The sequence below is a fragment of the Balearica regulorum genome, chromosome 1, assembly GCF_011004875.1.
Source record: "Balearica regulorum gibbericeps isolate bBalReg1 chromosome 1, bBalReg1.pri, whole genome shotgun sequence".
NCBI classification, from domain to species: domain Eukaryota; kingdom Metazoa; phylum Chordata; class Aves; order Gruiformes; family Gruidae; genus Balearica; species Balearica regulorum.
The window spans coordinates 175,850,955-175,868,853 of record NC_046184.1 but is presented as its reverse complement, the minus strand read 5'-3'; the positions used below and the strand labels follow the sequence as shown (position 1 = coordinate 175,868,853).

At 35.9% G+C, this 17,899-nt stretch overlaps 1 protein-coding gene across 1 annotated transcript in view; it reads right to left on the bottom strand.

Moving 5' to 3' along the window:
* KLHL1 (kelch like family member 1) overlaps window positions 1-17,899 on the bottom strand; it is a 268,520-nt gene that overhangs the window by 151,935 nt on the left and 98,686 nt on the right. Inside the window, exon 4 of the mRNA XM_075741724.1 lies at window positions 6,262-6,458. Within this exon, the coding sequence (XP_075597839.1) occupies window positions 6,262-6,458 (197 nt within the window). The remainder of the gene's footprint in view (window positions 1-6,261; window positions 6,459-17,899) is intronic.

The window sequence follows — 17,899 nt, the reverse complement described above, 5'->3', positions numbered from 1 at the left end:
GTGAGTACATGTCACCAAGATTACTTACGTGCTTATAATTGAGTTTGAGTAATGTTTTGCTGCGCTGGGACTAATGACCCTTGCAGTGTGATGCACAGAACTGCATTTATGAGATACTAAACACCTTCTACCACCGTATCCAAAGGCACCTGCAAACACTCTTCATCTCCCAGGTTTGGAATTGCAACATATGTTAGGGTCCTTTATATTCCTAACATTTTGACTAGGTTACAGACACATCAATCACTTCATTCACATGTTCTGCTCATGGAAATTTTACTTATGGCCATCCTCCTACTCAGTGTCTCAAAGTAATTTGAAGATTTTCCAAGTTTATGTTTAGCAATTCATCTTGGAATATGGTGAAATAAAAATGTGTATCAAGCTCTACCATCTCAATTGTCAAACTGCAGTTTCAAGATGCAAGTTGTTCACTGAGCTTTAAGTGAAGTTTCTTGAGAGTTAAAGCACTAACAGATTAAATAGTTCTATCTATGAGGTATTTCAATTTTCCATTCGAAACAATCAGGCTTCAGTCAAATGGTATGATACGACAGGGTTACAGTGTTGGTGGATAAGGGAAGAGCAACTGACATCATCTACCTGGACTTGTGCAAAGCATTTGACACTGTCCCACGTGACAACCTTCTCTAAATTGGAGAGACACGGATTCGATAGATGGACCACTTGGTGGATAAGGAATTGGCTAGATGGTCACACTCAAAGCGTTGTGGTCAATGGCTTGATGCCCAAGTGGAGACCAGTGACGAGTGGCATTACTCAGGGGTCAGTATTGGGACCGGAACTGTTTAACATCTTTGTCGGTGACATAGACAGTGGGATCGAGTGCGCCCTCAGCAAGTTTGCTGACGACATCAAGCTGTGTGGAGTGGTCGACACGCTAGAGGGAAGGGATGCCATCCAGAGGGACCTTGACAGGCTGGAGAGGTGGGCCTGTGAGAACTGCATGAAGTTCAACAAGGCCAAGTGCAAGGTCCTTCACATGGGTTGGGGCAATCCCAAGCACAACTACAGGCTGGGTGGAGAATGGATTGAGAGCAGCCCTGAGGAGAAGGACTTGGGGATCCTGGTTGATGAAAAGGTCAACATGACCAGGCAATGTGCGCTCGCAGCCCAGAAAGCCAACCGTGTCCTGAGGCGCATCAAAAGAAGTGTGACCAGCAGGTTGAGGGAGGTGATTCTCCCCCTACTCTGCTCTTGTGAGACCCCACCTGGAGTACTGCGTCCAGCTCTGGGGCCCCCAACATAAGAAGGACATTGAGCTATTGGAGTGAGTCCAGAGGACGGTCACAAAGATGATGAGAGGGCTGGAGCACCTCTCCTATGAAGACAGGCTGAGAGAGTTGGGGTTGTTCAGCCTGGAGAACAGAAGGCTCTGGGGAGACTTTATTGCAGCCTTCCACTACCTGAAGGGGCCTAGAGGAAAGCTGGAGAGGGACTGTTTACAAGGGCATTTAGTGACAGGACAAGGGGTAATGGCTTTAAATTGAAAGAAGGTAGATTTAGATTAGACATTAGGAAGACATTTTTGACTGTGAGGATCTATTACAAACTTTCAGCAATAAACATATAATGGTTCAAAGTAATGTACATTATAAAAAGTCATATTCTGAAATTCTAAAAAGAATTCCTTCCCAATAATGTTGACATTACAATTTTGAATTAGACTTTATTCTGTTTTATAAAGAGACAGATAAGACCATATACTACAAGTCTAATTTCTGGTAAGTATCACAAGCTGATAATTTCCTGACTTTAGAGGTTTACTTCCCTTCATGTGAAAACCATAACTACAAGAATAAAGAACTGTCACTAAAAATGTGTTAGAAGAAGATGCATTTTCTTTAGCTTATTGATATTTTCCATTTTGTTGCTTTTGTGGTTTTTTTTTTAAAGACATCACATGTGTATTTCACTGTACCATCATATAACTCTGATGAAAAATTAGAAATTTAAAGTTATCAGACATATGGCTTTGCAGATTGAAAAATTACAGAAATTGACAAGGTAGCAAAAACCCAGATTGTAATTAAGAAGTACAGAAGTCTTAAATCAACAAAGACATGGATATTTGTGCTGTCATTTAAATTAGTAGATTCATTAAAAAAGATAAAAAAATACACAAATCAACAATGCACAAACACACAAAAACCCCAAACCAAACAAAAAACCCATAAACCCATATCATAAAACACTGGCAGGGCAACTTCACACCTCAGAAATAAAACAACCCACATTAAACCTGATGTGCTTAAAAAAAAAGAAACTAATGAAACTTTGCATTTTTTGCTATTATTTTTAATTTCTTGCTTCTAATGATTTAAGTTAAAATGTTCCTATCCAAGTTCCTTTTATAAAAATTATGGGGAATGAAAAAATTGAAATTTCCAACTTTCATTGTTCACTAACTTTTTGTTAAATCTACCTTTCTCTCTTCCCCCACCAACCTCATAATGTGCTATTTGGATAGTGTATTTTTTAAAAGATTTTTCAGATGTTCTCTGGTTTTCCTTCACTGCTTTTCTTATCGTCATTTCCTCACTGCCTCCCCTCCTCCATGCACACTTTTTTCTTTTCCTTGCTTAGATTTTGCATTTCAAAAGAATAATTTGACATTTGACACTGAATACTAAATATGTTAGTAAATATTCCGGATATTGTAACTCTGCTCATGGAAAGGGATACATAAACATACAGTTAATGAATTTTACTTCCATTAGAAGCTTTGTCCAAGCTTAGCAATGACTCTTTGCATTTTCAAAAAAGTTTGTCACATTTGAATTAAGTTGGGACATACTTGTGTCAACTATGCAAACAAAAATTTGCATTCATGGCTTCTACAGTTTTCATGGTTGAGGGGACTTGAACAGTTATCTAATACGACAAAAAACGTGTTGGAAATTACATATCTCCTGACGTCTACAGGATTGTTAAATTCAGTGGTCTGCTCTTCAGCAGCCATTTCTTTTTCAATATAATGAAATTTCCAACCTCAAATGTCTTGCCCTCATAACACATTATGTGAAAGCCCAAGGCAAACTGATTATATATGAATATACACGTATATATAAAAAATATTTTTTAAGGAACAACACTGTAATTCAGAACTTAAAAAATATCAAGTCTGACACTAGACAAGCAATTGCTTTTAAAAAATGAAAATTAAAACATTTATGGAGATTCAATGAAGCAAATTCTTTTCATGAAAATATATTGAATTTCATTAAAGTGTTATTGTGAAGAGAATTGTGAATGACTTTATAATTAAAACTAATTGGTGGAGGAAAGTTGCAAGACATTTGCCAGGTACAATGCAGTCTCAGAGTTATCCTAAGATTCCAGCACTTTAAATGAGCACCTCAACTAAGGGCTACAGAGAATTTTTTTTTTTTTTTAATCAATTAATATTTAATTTCATCTATGTGATTAACTAAGAAGCAAGATTATTCCAAGATGAGATTTGAGTCATATCTCAAAATTATTACACTATCACATATGCCATGTCTATAACTCTAGTTTTTGCAAGACTATTCAAAAAACTTTGTCTTGTTCCCTCTTCCCATAACCAGTACAGAATTAACATGTCTCTGATTTTTTTTTTAATCTAAAAAACTTTGTGGTACAGCACTACTATTTCTTGTCAGGTCTAGCTGTATTTCTCTATAGCATTATGGTTAATGGAATAAAAATTATTATTTTTGGTTTTGACCGTTCTTGGCTACAATATTTAAGAGATACGATGGGGTCAACAAGAATTTCTTGCCCTTTCCCTAGAAAGCAGAAACACTCAGACTTTTAAAGCTGCATTCACTATGTTATCCTGCCTTCATATCAAAAACTTCTTAAGTTATTTATTTTCTATAGCTTTCAAAGAATGGTAATTTTTTACAAGCAAACAACCACACAATATGCCAGAGTTAAGGGACTACCATTATTTCCTATTCACAACAAATGACCTTTTACAAGGATACCTTGGAAGAGGATTCACAGAGCCAGAATTTGAGATACATCACTTGTAATCCTTAAAGAAAGTACCCTGAAAAGCCTTAAAGAAAAGGCATCAAAGCTCTCTTGAAATCATGGGAACTTTTTTAAAACAAGGATTTCCCCATCCTTTTTCAAGCAGGGCTTCCCCTCAAATCCTCTACATAAGACAAGTAGTTGTTAACAAGCTCCTCCTTGCTCTACTTTTCATTTGCTCTCATCACAGTCCGTACTATTGCCATGGAGTCTGAACGAAAAAATAATGCTTTCTGTCACATCAGAGACTATGCATCTGCTCTTCGCTCTGCTCATCACTTTCCTACCCTTTCTTCACATCAGAAGGTCTCTGTTTGCTGTTCCTCTACTACACTCTCCAGGGTATTTTCCTTGCACTCTAGAAGTTTTTCCTGGTTATGCATGCATGTGGAAGAAACAATCACTTGTCTACTTTGTAAATTCTCTCTGATCCAGAGTGTTGTAGTCAAGACAGGCAATAAGGCACCCTTCCCCCACTCACAACTGGTCATCCACACCCTTTGACACAAACAATAAATCAAATAGATGTGAGCTGCCTCACACCTAAATGTGATGACACAATGCCTATGAAAATATGATGCATTATGAAGCTTGACTTTCAGGATTATGTTTTCACTGGGTCAGAAGTTTAATCATGAACAGAAAATATACTGCAATTGCATAACTGAATAGATGTGATTGTGATGTGATTGTGTCTTTCTAGCAAAGAGAGTGTCGCTATCATGCATGCTTGTCAATGTAACTGTAGTTACATCAGAGCTTGCTTATTAATTACAACTGCCTTGCTTTTTGATCTTCCATCTTTTGTTGGTGATTTTTCCCATCACACATACTTCAGTTTTTAGACCTGAACATTAAAAATGGTAATAGATTATATAATATACCTAATATCTTAGAAATGGGCACAGATCTTTGTGAGCTTTGCGATACATAAGATGTATCAGCCCCAAGTCTTCAAATGTACTGTAAGGAGTAATTTCATTCACCCCAAAAATCTTTCAATAAATTTTTTTACAGTATCACGAGAATTTTTTAAAATTGAGGTTTTTCTCTATTAGGGTTTTTAAATTTTTTTCATGGTTCATTATCTTGCTTTTCACTTAAAAAACCAATCAAAGTAATACATAAATCTAAAAAATACATTGATAAAAAGGTTGATTTTTTCAACTCATAGCTGTTCACTTCTAATGCAATTTCATTCTAAGCTACGTCAGATGAATTCCGTTCTGACATCTTATTTCTCTCCACTGACAGACAAAGGTTTAACTGACTAGCTTGGACCTGGAAAACTACATTTTAGATGTCTAAATACAGAGAAAATTAAAACCAGTCATAGAACTAGTTCCATAAGTGTAAAATGGATATAACTACCTGGGCTGTAGTGGTAAGAAAAACACAATTAAATCTGTGAATTACAATATGGTATTAGTTACAGAAAAGAATAAATAAAATAAGGACATAACTGCTGGACAAGCCAAGCAGATTCATTGAAACCTGCTGCATGACTTCGATAATAATTTCAGTATACACCTTAAGGGACCATTATTTCTCAGAAATTATATGTAATCTACTCTTTATGTAAACTTAATTTCAGGAGCCAGATGTTTTTAATATTGTCAAACTATGAAGAATCAAATGGCTACCGATATGATTTAGTTTCTGAATAAGTAGCATATTTTTGCTTCATTGATTCCGACTAATTTTTAATATTAATGCCATACCTAGTCTGTCAGGTGTAACTGGAAAAATTTAAAATATTGCCAGATAAAGTTCTTTATGTCTTCAACTTTCTGTTTTAATCTACTTCACAGATGAATAAAAGGACACACAAAAAAAAAATCCCAAATCGTCCCTTGATATTATTCCTGTGCAGAACAATGCTTACAAAGCTTCCCTAAAACTAAACAACAAGGAATAGTGATTAAAATGTATTTTAAGGACTTACAGATACTTTTTACTGTTATCACCTGTATGTGAACATGCCTCTAATTAAGGCATACACTGTTCTAAGTCAGCATTCATCATAGCAATCCAATTCTCATAACTTCACGGAAGTTGAGAGGAATCACCACTCCTATCATTTTAAAAGGGCCACTTATGAAATAAAGTTCCATACAAGTACAGAACGATTTCATGCTAAAAACCAACAAGATATTTTTCCTCACAAAAGATATAGAGGATTCACAAGGTCATAATTCAGATATTCTAAAACTGTCTTACCATGGTGTAGTTGTGAGCCACTTTCATAAGCTCTGTGCATCCTTGTGCATCAGCAAATGCTCGTATTCCCAAACAGTTGGATGGGTGCAAAAGCTTCATTAGAAAATGGCAGCAAACCTCTACTACTTGTGGGAGCTGGAGAAGGCAGGCAGCTGCTAGAAGATTTTCAATGGTGTCTTCTTTCAATTCCAGGCAGCCTAAAAAAGGATTGATAACACATGCAAACTTATTTACTTGGTATTTACAAACCATGCAGTATCAAAAGATTTTTTTTAAATAAATGTAGTTCGATATAAATAACTCTACACAAAAAGTGAAGAGCAGGAGGAATAGTCTCTCTGGACATCTCAGTGACCTGAACAGTATTAGAAACTTTTATTTTTAAACTACTATTAATTCAACTATATAATAGGGATACAAATAGACCCTGTGAAGTGTGGAAAGGAAGACAAGAGTTAGGAATACTGGTTTTGTTTCTATAATGAGACTAAAATCTGAGTAACTATCTGGATATCAACCAGGCTGTGATTTTATTTTATTTTTTGCACTGAAATTGGTGATAAAACTTTCATTATCTTCAGTGTACGGAGCAAAACTCACAGCCATTTACCTCCCTGCAAACAATGAAATAAATGCCTAACCATAGTATGACTAAAAACATAAAAATATCATCAAAATAGGGCTTAAAATCTTCAAACTTCATGTTGCTTATTTGCAATGTGACTTTGGAATTAATTTTATCTGAGTAACATATGGCAGGCCTCTCACAGCATATAGTTATTCTAAAAGACTTTATATTAGCTAAAAGAACACATATGGATGCATAATATTTGTCTTTAATTAATACTTATATTGCACTTAATTTCGTAATTTCACAATTGTCTTTATCTTGCAGACTGATACACTTTTTAATAAATAAAAGGTAAAACAGAATAAAATAAACTTAAAAACTACTTTGTTTTAGTGAGGAATAAGTGTCATTCTTGCCATCAAGAACCTCCCAGCCAGCATTTTTAAATGATTTTTTTTTTAAGATTAGTATCTCTTATAAATCTCTTACACTGGTAACTTAATAAACTATAAATCGGAAATCACAAGAATATCTTGGAGAACTGGGAAAAAAGAATATGAAATTAAAACGCGCAAATATAAATTGTAAGAAACTAACACTTGTGATTTTATTTTGCTGTGCTTGGAAAAATCATTTCATACTATAAGAGGATTAAGTGTATATTGATATTTCTGTTCAAAGTAATATAGTTCAACAGTTAGATAAACTCATTCTTTCCCCATAAAATTTTTGTATTTGTTGTCACATAGAGAGAAATCTACAAATCTTAATAGTTCTATCACACGGTACTGAGCAGTTCTAAAATCCTCAACTTCACAATAGAATGCCATTGAAAAGAAAAGCTGCTTTATATTGCAATACCAAACCCAAAATACAGTAACTATAACACTCAAGATTTGACCTGTTCTCCTTTTTTCACTGTATCTGGAGCTTTTAATATAAGATGGGAACTGGGAAGTTACACTTTTCTAGATTTAGTTATAATACACAACATCCTTTTGCAAAGGTTAGAGCATGAGATCAAGTACACAGCATAATTTCAGTGGTTTTTCTCTGCTTATTTTTATGCTTCTATTAATGTCACGAGTTTCTCCTGATGTTATCTGATTTTTCTCACTATTTCTGTCCACCACGTGTTTATGCAATGTGGTCAGAAGACACACTCAGCAGCCAGTTCTTGGCTGACCCATATATTTATCAATGACACCTCCCACATTTGCTGCATGCTTTCAGGTAACCACTGACTCAACACACTAATCATTATCTAGAATGTAGTTCCACTGTGTCACGTGGAAGCTATCAAAAGATAGTTGTTTTCAGGTTAAAACTGATCATCCCAGTACCAGAAGGAAGAAAAATAAAAATGTGCAAAACAGCTGTGAAAAGTAGATGACTGAGAAATGTGCTGATGGAAACAAAATTAGAAAAATGAGTTTTAAATCTCCTTTTCTTATATGCTATTTATTTTTCAACAACGAGATTAACGAAGTCTCTGGCCCTACAAAGCTGATCCGAGTGATGTTTACAGAATGACATAAGGATTTAAAGAATCACCACCCTTTATGAAGAAAGGTAATAGTGTCATGGTTTGGCTTTTTATCACTAAATGTAGCCTTAGAAGAAGAACCGAAAGGAAACAGTTGAAGCCACATCAATCTATTTATTTTAATATTTATTTTCAAAATTTGTTGATTTTCAAAAATCAACAGATATTTTCTGTAAACCTTAAGGAAAACTAGTACTAATAAGGTACTAGTCGGGAACTAGCAGGATTAAAATAAGCTTAAGTAAGTAAGTCAATAAAAATTATTACCTGTTTTATAAAGTATGTATTTCTTTATGTAGTCAACATGACCATTTTGAAGGAGATCCATCACATTTTTATGGAAGAGTGTGAATGAGTTTCTGCCTTACATATTAATCGAGGGACTAAATACACAATGGCTTCTGGGATATCTAGGGATATGAATATATTATAGCTTGGCTTATTTTTAACTAAAATCAGAAACACTAATTTACTACTTAATATATCTATATAATAGAGCTAGAAAATTACACTCAGCTTGAGTTAGAGTTTACTGTGCTTCTTTCTTTCAGTACTATCTTATTCTGCTTTTTTTTTTTTTTTTGTGCACAAACATGATAACAAGTAAGATAGGGGTCTCCAGGACCTGTTTTTACAAAGCATTAGCTTCAAACTTATCTTCATTTTTAAACGTCAAGATACCTTTGTAAATTTGGTCTCAAAGGCTGTATTCACATTTTCAGAAGGGTGCTATGACATTTTTATGCAAATTCCTCTGGGATATCAAGTGTTTAGCATGGTCAGAGTTTGAAAAAAAACAAAGTTGTTAAGAGACTCAGTATATACAATGTCAACTCTTCAGACAGTTTAATATTGACAATTAGAAGATCCAAGCATCTATTTAAAAATGTTTAATAGAATATTCAGGGGGCATTAATATTATTGCTTCTTCAATTCACCTCCCCCTCATATTTTTATGTGATGAGGAGCTTGCACAAGTACTTTGTTCTGCGCAAAACAAATTAACCAAAGCTTAAAATCTCATTTTGTATTACATTAATTAGGATAAGGGGAAAAAAAAAGAGAAAAAAAAAATCAAAATAACTGTAATGGGTTCTAATTGTTATTCTAAATTATAGTTCTATTTGTGACAAATTTTATGTGCATTGCTTATGCAGAAATTAAAATGCCTGTCTTTAGGATGCATCCTCATAATGAATACATAAATTTTATTACCTCATTACCAAATGTGAAGCACAGATAATATATAAAAAATCCCTGATTTCTTTATTCTTTTGCTAAATCTTTTTCCAAGTTAAGGCACAGTTTTTGGATTTGTTTTTTTTTTAATCTTATCTTTTGCTTTTATTCCTTCTGCTACTCCTTAGGCTACAATGTTACAACTCATTTTGTGTATAGGGAATCAGTGCATCTTTGACTACCTTTGCATGATGTTAATAAGGTCAGTGTGTGCCTGCCACCAGAAACTCTATTGGTCTCTCTATTGACCAACAGGTGTCAATATAAATATGGTGGGACCACTCAGCAGTTATTGCTCACTTGCTCTGTGCATAAATAATAAATTTAAACTCAGATCTCTAACACATGGTAGTATCATTTTCCCTCATTTGTACTGTAAATTTTTTCTCTCCTGTAATTACCCATTTATCACAGAATCATAGAATAGAATAATATAATTGTTTTGACCTTTAAGATCATCAAGTTCAGTCATAAATCTAGCACTGCCAAGTCCACCACTAAACCATGTCCCTAAGCACCCCATCTACATGTCTTTTAAATACCTCCAGGGATGGTGACTCAACCCCTTCCCTGGGCAGCCTCTTCCAATGATTGACAACCCTTTCATTGAAGAAATTTTTCCTAATATCCAATCTAAATCTCCCCTGGAGCAACTTGAGGCCATTTCCTCTTGTCCTATTACTTGGTACTTGGGAGAAGAGACCAACACCCACCTCACTGTAGCCTCCTTTCAGGTAGTGGTACAGTGTGACTCCCTTCATAGCAAGACTATTCAATGTTCTTAAGACAGCTGTGAATAAGGGTGCACCAGTGAAGTCATGGGAAGTGTCAAGGAGTTAGAAACAAAGGTTAGAACAAATTCCTTTTAATCAGATATTTATCTTTTTAACCTTTCTATTTCATGTGTATGGATCAGTTGTGTTGCAGTTTTGAAGAGTTGCTGAATGGAACTGTTTCCATAGGCTAACTGGTCATATGAATGCAGCTTCTCTATTAGGCCTCCATTTTTTAAAATAAAGGCAGTAAATGGTATCAAGATAATATTTATTCAGGTTTTGCATAGCAGATGAATTGCTTGCAATTATGGTTACAAGAAGAAGTTGCTTTTCTGAAACAGCAATGCATTCCACTGAAGACTAGAAAAAAATTGTAAAAAAGGTGCTATGTTTCATATTGCTATAACAGACCTTTTTGACATTGCTTACCATTAATCTTACCAAAGCTTAGGTATCTGCCAGGTAGCCACCTCAGCTAATCATCTGAGATCTCATTTTACAGTCAATAGAGAGAAACAGAAGAGGTGTTAGAGCAGTTTTCACCTGCCCTGTTTTAGTCACCTACTTTAGAATGGGATGAATCACTCCTTAAGAGGGGCTATTTCTTGCTTTTAACAATAAAAGGAGCACCTTCATTTGACTTACTGAGACACTGTTAATATTTATATTTGCTGATATGAATTCAGTTCATCTGCTCCCAAACATACAGTACTGGAATCATTGGAATCGTAAGGTATCAGGTGATGAAGTGTCTGGAAATGCTTTACACTCTATAAACACGCTTTGGGTCCAATTCTGATGATCATTCTCTCTGGTACCGTCAACTCCTAGTAATGACATAACGTGTAGTAATCACCTCTTACATCCATCCATGAATAGAAACCAATGAAGAACACAATGAAAAGTATTTTCCCTGTAGCAGAACATCTTTTAGTTTCCAGGTGATTTCCTAAGTGAATGTTAAGGGTTTGATTTTGACCTATGCCTTAAAAGATAAATTCTACATTGTATCATCCCCCACACTTTTCATAAAGATGAAGTTGTTCTCAGAAAATAAAACATGACAGACAGTATATTCACTTTGCAGAGGTTTCTCCTGATCAAATTATTATTTATTTTCTATTAATTATTGTGGTGAGTTGACCTTGGCTGGACACCAGGTGTCCACCAAACCACTTTGTCACTCCCCTCCTCAGCAGGACAGGGAGGGGAGAAAAATAAGATGGGGAAAAAACCCTCATGGGTCAAGATAATGACAGTTTTATAAAGCAGAAACAAAAGGTCATGCGTGGAAGCACAAGAAAAAACAAAAAAATTTATTCTCTACTTTCCATCAACAGGGGATGTCCAGCCACTTCCCACGAAGTAGGGCTTCAGTATGCATAGTGGTTGGTCTAGAAGACAAACATTGTAATGCCCCCCCTTCCTCTTCCTTTCTCTCAGCTTTTATTGCAGAGCAGACATCATATGATAAGGAATATCCCTTTGGTCAGTTTGGGTCAGCTGTCCTGGCTGTGTCCCCTCCCAAGATCTTGCCCACCCACAGCCCACTGGTGAGGGGGGGAGAAATGTTGTCGAGACAGCCTTGGTGCTGTGCCAGCACTGCTCAGCAGCAGCCAAAACACCGGTGTGTTACCAACACCTTGCTGGCTACCAATGAACAGCACAGCACCTCTTTTTAATCCCTGTGTACAAAATTCAACTCTTGAAAAGGACAACTTATTTTAACTCCTCTTCACAGAGGAGACTTAAATTATTTTTTAAAGTAATTTTAATTTACATTTCTATGAAATAATCTCTGAAATCATTTAAAGTTAAAATCAGGAAATTATTCAGTTGATTCAGATATGTAACTTTTGACTATGATTAGATACTTGATTACATTGTCAGTTATGGTGTTAGGTTTTGAACTCTTCACTACCAAAAATTACTTCAAAATTATGGGAATTTGTCATTTCAAATAACAATTTTTATATGAAATTTAGATTTAAGTATTATTATGTATATTACATATAAAAATAATTTCATAAATTATTCTGCAGCCATAAAAATATGTGGTTTGCCAAAAATGAAAAAGTTTCCATTACAGTAATATGAGAATTCTTATCAAGAGAATTCACTCTTTTAAAAAAACTTAGGATTATTTACACCCTAATATTGCTACATCCTTGTTTGAGTAAGAGGACTAAACTAACCTAATCACATGGTCATTTACGAGTACTGCCAAAGTCCACTGTATTTCAATGGTGTGGAAAATTACAACATGACAGAATGATAAGGAAATCCTATTAACAAATTAAAAACTCCCCTGAGCAAGAACCTTCTTGCAAATGTCTGGCTAAAGATCAGAAAAGTATTTTAGTCAAAATACGCCATAATGTGGTACCTTTTCATCTCCTGGTCTGAAAAAAAAACCTTAGTTTCCCTTATTTCTTTTTAGTCCATGGACTTCAATACCTAGGTTTGCTTCCAGGCTGTAGGTCTTGCTCATCATGCTGCACACGTTGAAAACCACTCCAGGAATTTACTTTTGTAAACAAAAGCAAAATTCATACCAAGGAGGGCAGGGCGAAGTCTTGTTCCAAAAGACTTCTACCGAATACTAGGTACATTTCAGGGAGATTTTATTCCAGTGGTTGCTTTCTATGGGTGATATGACGAGGAGTGTACCACCTTTGGCTTCCAGCGCACTGCCCAGCCTTCCAGAACTATCCCAATGACCTGCCTCAGACAGGTCCTTTTGCTACAATCAAAACCACACAGTACATATTCTCAGTATCTATATGTCAGTGAGATATAGCCTTTGTATTACACTGAACATAATAAAGCCCTGACCTCTGGGGAAAAAAAAAAAAAAAAGGAGAAATGTCTCAAGGACAAAGGAGCTCAGCTTTCAGGTTTGAAGGAGCACTATTTTATTTTCCACATGTCTGAAGCTAGCTCAGAAGCAGGAATACTCATCTCTGCCAGAATAAGCTTCTCAACCTCTCAGGCAATGATTTGGCAGCTTGTGCTATGGTAGCACAGAGCAGTTCAAATCCACGCTTAAAGAACAAAACGTTACAGAGATGGAGGCATCAATTGCCAACAAAAGAATTTTGCTTATGAGTCTCACAGCCTAATGAAATCTGCTTTGCTTTGGGCTAGATTCCACTGCTGGGAGAAGCGAATACTACAGCATCCTGTTCTGTGGGTACATTTCAGCACAGTCACTGTGTGATGGGCACAGAATAGAAAGGTACGTTTTACAGTGCAGGGACAGGAGCAATGAAATGCGTGAAAGGTGAGGACCTTTTTCACAAACTGCCATTGTGATTTTCCTGATTTTTTTGCTTTCTTTTGGAACTGTGGATACACAGCTAGGAAGCTGAGCTCAGCAGAGTGGATATGGGTACACGTCTCCACTGCAGCAGCTCCAGAGAGAAGCACATTAAAGATGTAGCCCATACTACAGCAGTCTGTCTGACCACTTTCCTGATGCTGTTTAGGCAACAGCATGGCACACGCACCAGATGACAACACAGAGGGATGACACTTCACTCAAAGGAACCCTGTCACTTTTCAGGCATGTCCTGCATTAATGTTCAGAGCTTGGCTTATTCTCTCTTCAGAGACAGAGAACTTTGAACTTGGCAAGGGACAGCTTTAAAAATGCACCTCGCAGTGCACTCAGTCTAATCATTCTCCCCCCTCCACACTCACCGCTTACCTGATTATCTCTGAATTTATTCTCACTCACTTCGCAAGAGTAGCAGGTTGCACCATGGTACAAGGAGACACAGTCACTAGCTATCTCCCCATAACAGTCTGATCACTCTGAATACTCAAAATTTATGGATATCCAGTTCAGGGCTCTTTTCCCAGCAATTCTCATATACTGCACCAAAAGAATGAGAAAACAGCTAGTTCGTAATACTAATTGTAAATTCTGTTCCTTACTGGAGCATCCTGGGTAAACAGAGGAATAATAACAGTTCATTTTATTGTATAACTCCAAAAAAGACCAAGGACTTAGAGTTTCAGTGACAGGAATGTAAAACATCTGCTCCAGCTGGACACAAGATCCTCAGAGCAAGGATTGCTAATAAATAAATAAATAAGGAGGCAGTCAGTCTGTGCAGTTGGTTAAGCTAAATGGGTCTATAAAGATCTTTCCCACAGACCTGAATTGCATGAAAGCCCACAGCTTGTGTTAGGATCAGAAAGGCATTCAGTGTAGGAAGGTATTTGATTCCAAGCAGGCTGACATCCACAGATGGAGGAGGATGACAATCTAGTCCTACAGTTACAGTGGGGAACTTCGGAAGATTCTTGCATTGTACACATGGACAGTATAGCTGATAATTCAATCTAGGAATAGTCCTTGCTGTTGCACTAAGGCTTTGCTGATGCATAAATGAGAACTTAACGAGGAACACTATATGAAAACATGAATATTGTCAATTGCTCCAGCACTAGTAAGAAGTGGAACTGGAGCAAAGGTACATCCGATCTTGGAAGTGTAGTCAATGCAGAACATCTGTGGACAAATAATCTGAATAATGGCTTTGCAGATCATGAGTTCACTGCCACCTTCTCACTTCCTAAATTGGAGCAACCCTAATAAACAAGGCTTCTGTGGGTAATTGCACCTCTCTCTTTATTGACTCCTGAAAAGGAGTTTATGACAAGTATCTTCTCCTAGAAAAGAACTTCACAGGGGTTCTTTCATATCCGAAAGTTATGTTTATTCAAGGTCTACCACCATCTTTATGATTTATGACCATTTTTCTGTACTCTCCATTACATAATGGCTAACAAAGTCTTCCAGGTCAATTCAAGTACCTTAACTTGTCCTTTTATCACTGATTCCAGAGTTCCTGGAACAATTAATCTCCCATCTGAAGTGAACGGAAATTCACAAGGGCTTATTCTGTGAAACTGCAAAGTCAACCTTTAAGTACATGGCAGAGCAAATATAGCGGGAAAGCAGCAGGTGATAGTCTTTTGCAAAAAGTGCTAGATGGTCCATGTTCACAAGGGTCTTTACCATGATACCACAGAACAACTTACACAACTTGTCGAATTTACTCAACATGTCACAGAGGTAGAGGGAAAGATCTTCACAATATGCACAGCATCAGGGATCATTCCAAGTCTCAATGTAATCACTATTTCCTAGAGGGGAGTAGCCTGAAACACTGTAAACAGGTTACCATCACCTAAGAGTCAGGAATTGTTTGTCTGAGCAGATGCCTTTAATAATATACATACAGCCTTACATTATATCTATTAAGTTAAGCTTGTCTGAGACTTTTCTCTAGCACTGAGGCTAACTGGAATGAAATGGCCTCAGTTACATACTAAACTCTCATCCATGGCAGTCACATTCAAACTGCATGTTGAACAACAATTCTGTGGCTGCGATAACCCCTGCACTATATGAATACTATAAACTGGCACAGCCCAAAACTATGCTAAGAATCATTCTCACTGTTTATTCATACAGACAACTGAGTTTCAGCAATAAAAAAACCCAACAACCAACCAAAAAAAAAACCCACCAAAAAACCTCAAAAAAAGCCACCCAAATCCCCAAATCAAAAAACAAACCTCCCTGGGGTATTTACTTAGTAAAGTCTCTGTTCTAAATGAACCTAAGGGTCCTGGTGCTTAGAGGCAGTTTCTTGCTACATCCCTGCTGTCTGCCCTGTGTGTGTTATTAGATATAACACTGACAGAGAAGACACTTGACAGTACTTTAATTAAAGAATCTCCCAAATAAAATCTAATTAAAAGCTATGCAGTAGGGCTTGAACCTCTTCCATGTATGATCCATGCTCTATTTTTTTTTTTTCAGATGTGCAGAAGTAAGTCAAGGATATTTTGTTTTCTATTAGTTAACTGATTTTCACTTTTTCAGTTTCATTAACAGTATGAAAGCACCAGCCTATTCTTCTGATCACTGTTGGGAACGCATACTAATTAGATAGCCTGATCCAGTATGAGGAAATCTATAGTAACTTCACAGCTCTGTTGTAACTTCAAAGGAAGGCTCCCAGAATCACCAATGGCAGCAAAATACCAGAAGCTCAATCTCTAGCTCCAGTCCTATTTAAAAAATTTAAGCATAATTGCAAATAATGAAAACTCAAGTTTTAAGATCAAGAAAGAAGCATTACCTAAGAAAATGAAGTAAAGAAATACTCTTCTGTTATACTGCTTATCTTCAACTCTAAAAAGATCAAAGAATACATGTCCATGTATCCCAGGCCACTAAGATCTCAATCATAGATTTTCTGCTATCAATCATGCCGCTTCTTGAAAAATGAAACATACTTTTTGCATAGCCATTGCACCTAAGTGTTGGCTTCAGAGTTCCTCAGATGGCTCACGTGAAACATTTAACAGACATGCAAAAGAGGAAGCTTTGTTTCCTCTTAAATTATAGTTCTGTTGTATGACAGACAAAACATACTTTGTTTATTTGAATAAACCAACCAAATGTAGCAAAGTGCAGATAAATTAAACTTGTACCATGTATTGAAGTTGCATATTTTTAACCAGTCAAATGTATCCTTCAAAAAAAAACAGTGGGAAAACCTTGTTGATTTACCCTTCTGAATCTATGCAAACTAAAAGAAATAGATAATTTTGATGCAGCATTTTACTAATAAATGTACATCATATGTATAAAATTTGAAGTATACAACTTGTAATTACATTATAATTTAGCTTATGTAACCAGAAAACTTTGTGCTTATTTCAGATAAAACAATACGCAGCCACTAGCTTATTATTTACAGAATTAAGTTCTTCAGTTATAATGCTTATATATATATTAAAAAAATACTTCCAAAAGAACCCCAAAGCCCATCTAACATAGCATTTATAGTATATATTTTAACACATCTCAATTTTTCGAGCTTTAATCAAATTGTGTTTTATAGTGATATCTATCATTAACTTTAAAACTAGTCATGTTGAATCTTCACTGAATCTTTAACACTTTTTACTATTTTTAAATCATTATTTTTGGCAGTCTAATTTTCTGTCTTCCTGTTACTACTCTTAGATGGACAGCTCTCTTCACTTAGGAGCAGCTCTTATCAAGGCTGTACAGGACTTGATGCTCTGCTGGTCACCATGTAATTCTACCTTGCCAATTATTTAGAACTCTATTTGTTTATACATGAGTGAACACAGTCCAGCTTCACAGTGTGTCATGACTCTGTCATCTACCTATTTACAAGATACAGGGAGAACAATTTACCATTGTATATGGCCTTTCATAATATAATTAAGTGCTCTGACTCCATTATTTAACAGAATAGTATTGTCTTTAGGAAGAAAAAAAAGAAAAAGTCAAAAAGTACTGCCTATTTTAAAAGAAGAAAACAAAGTTTAAAAAAAAAAGTGAAGCAAGCAAAAAAATTAACATTGTATCTTACTTAAGCATTTGTCCAACTTTACTCATATGTATAGCCTTAAAAACACAACTGGATTTATTTAATATGCTGATTTCTC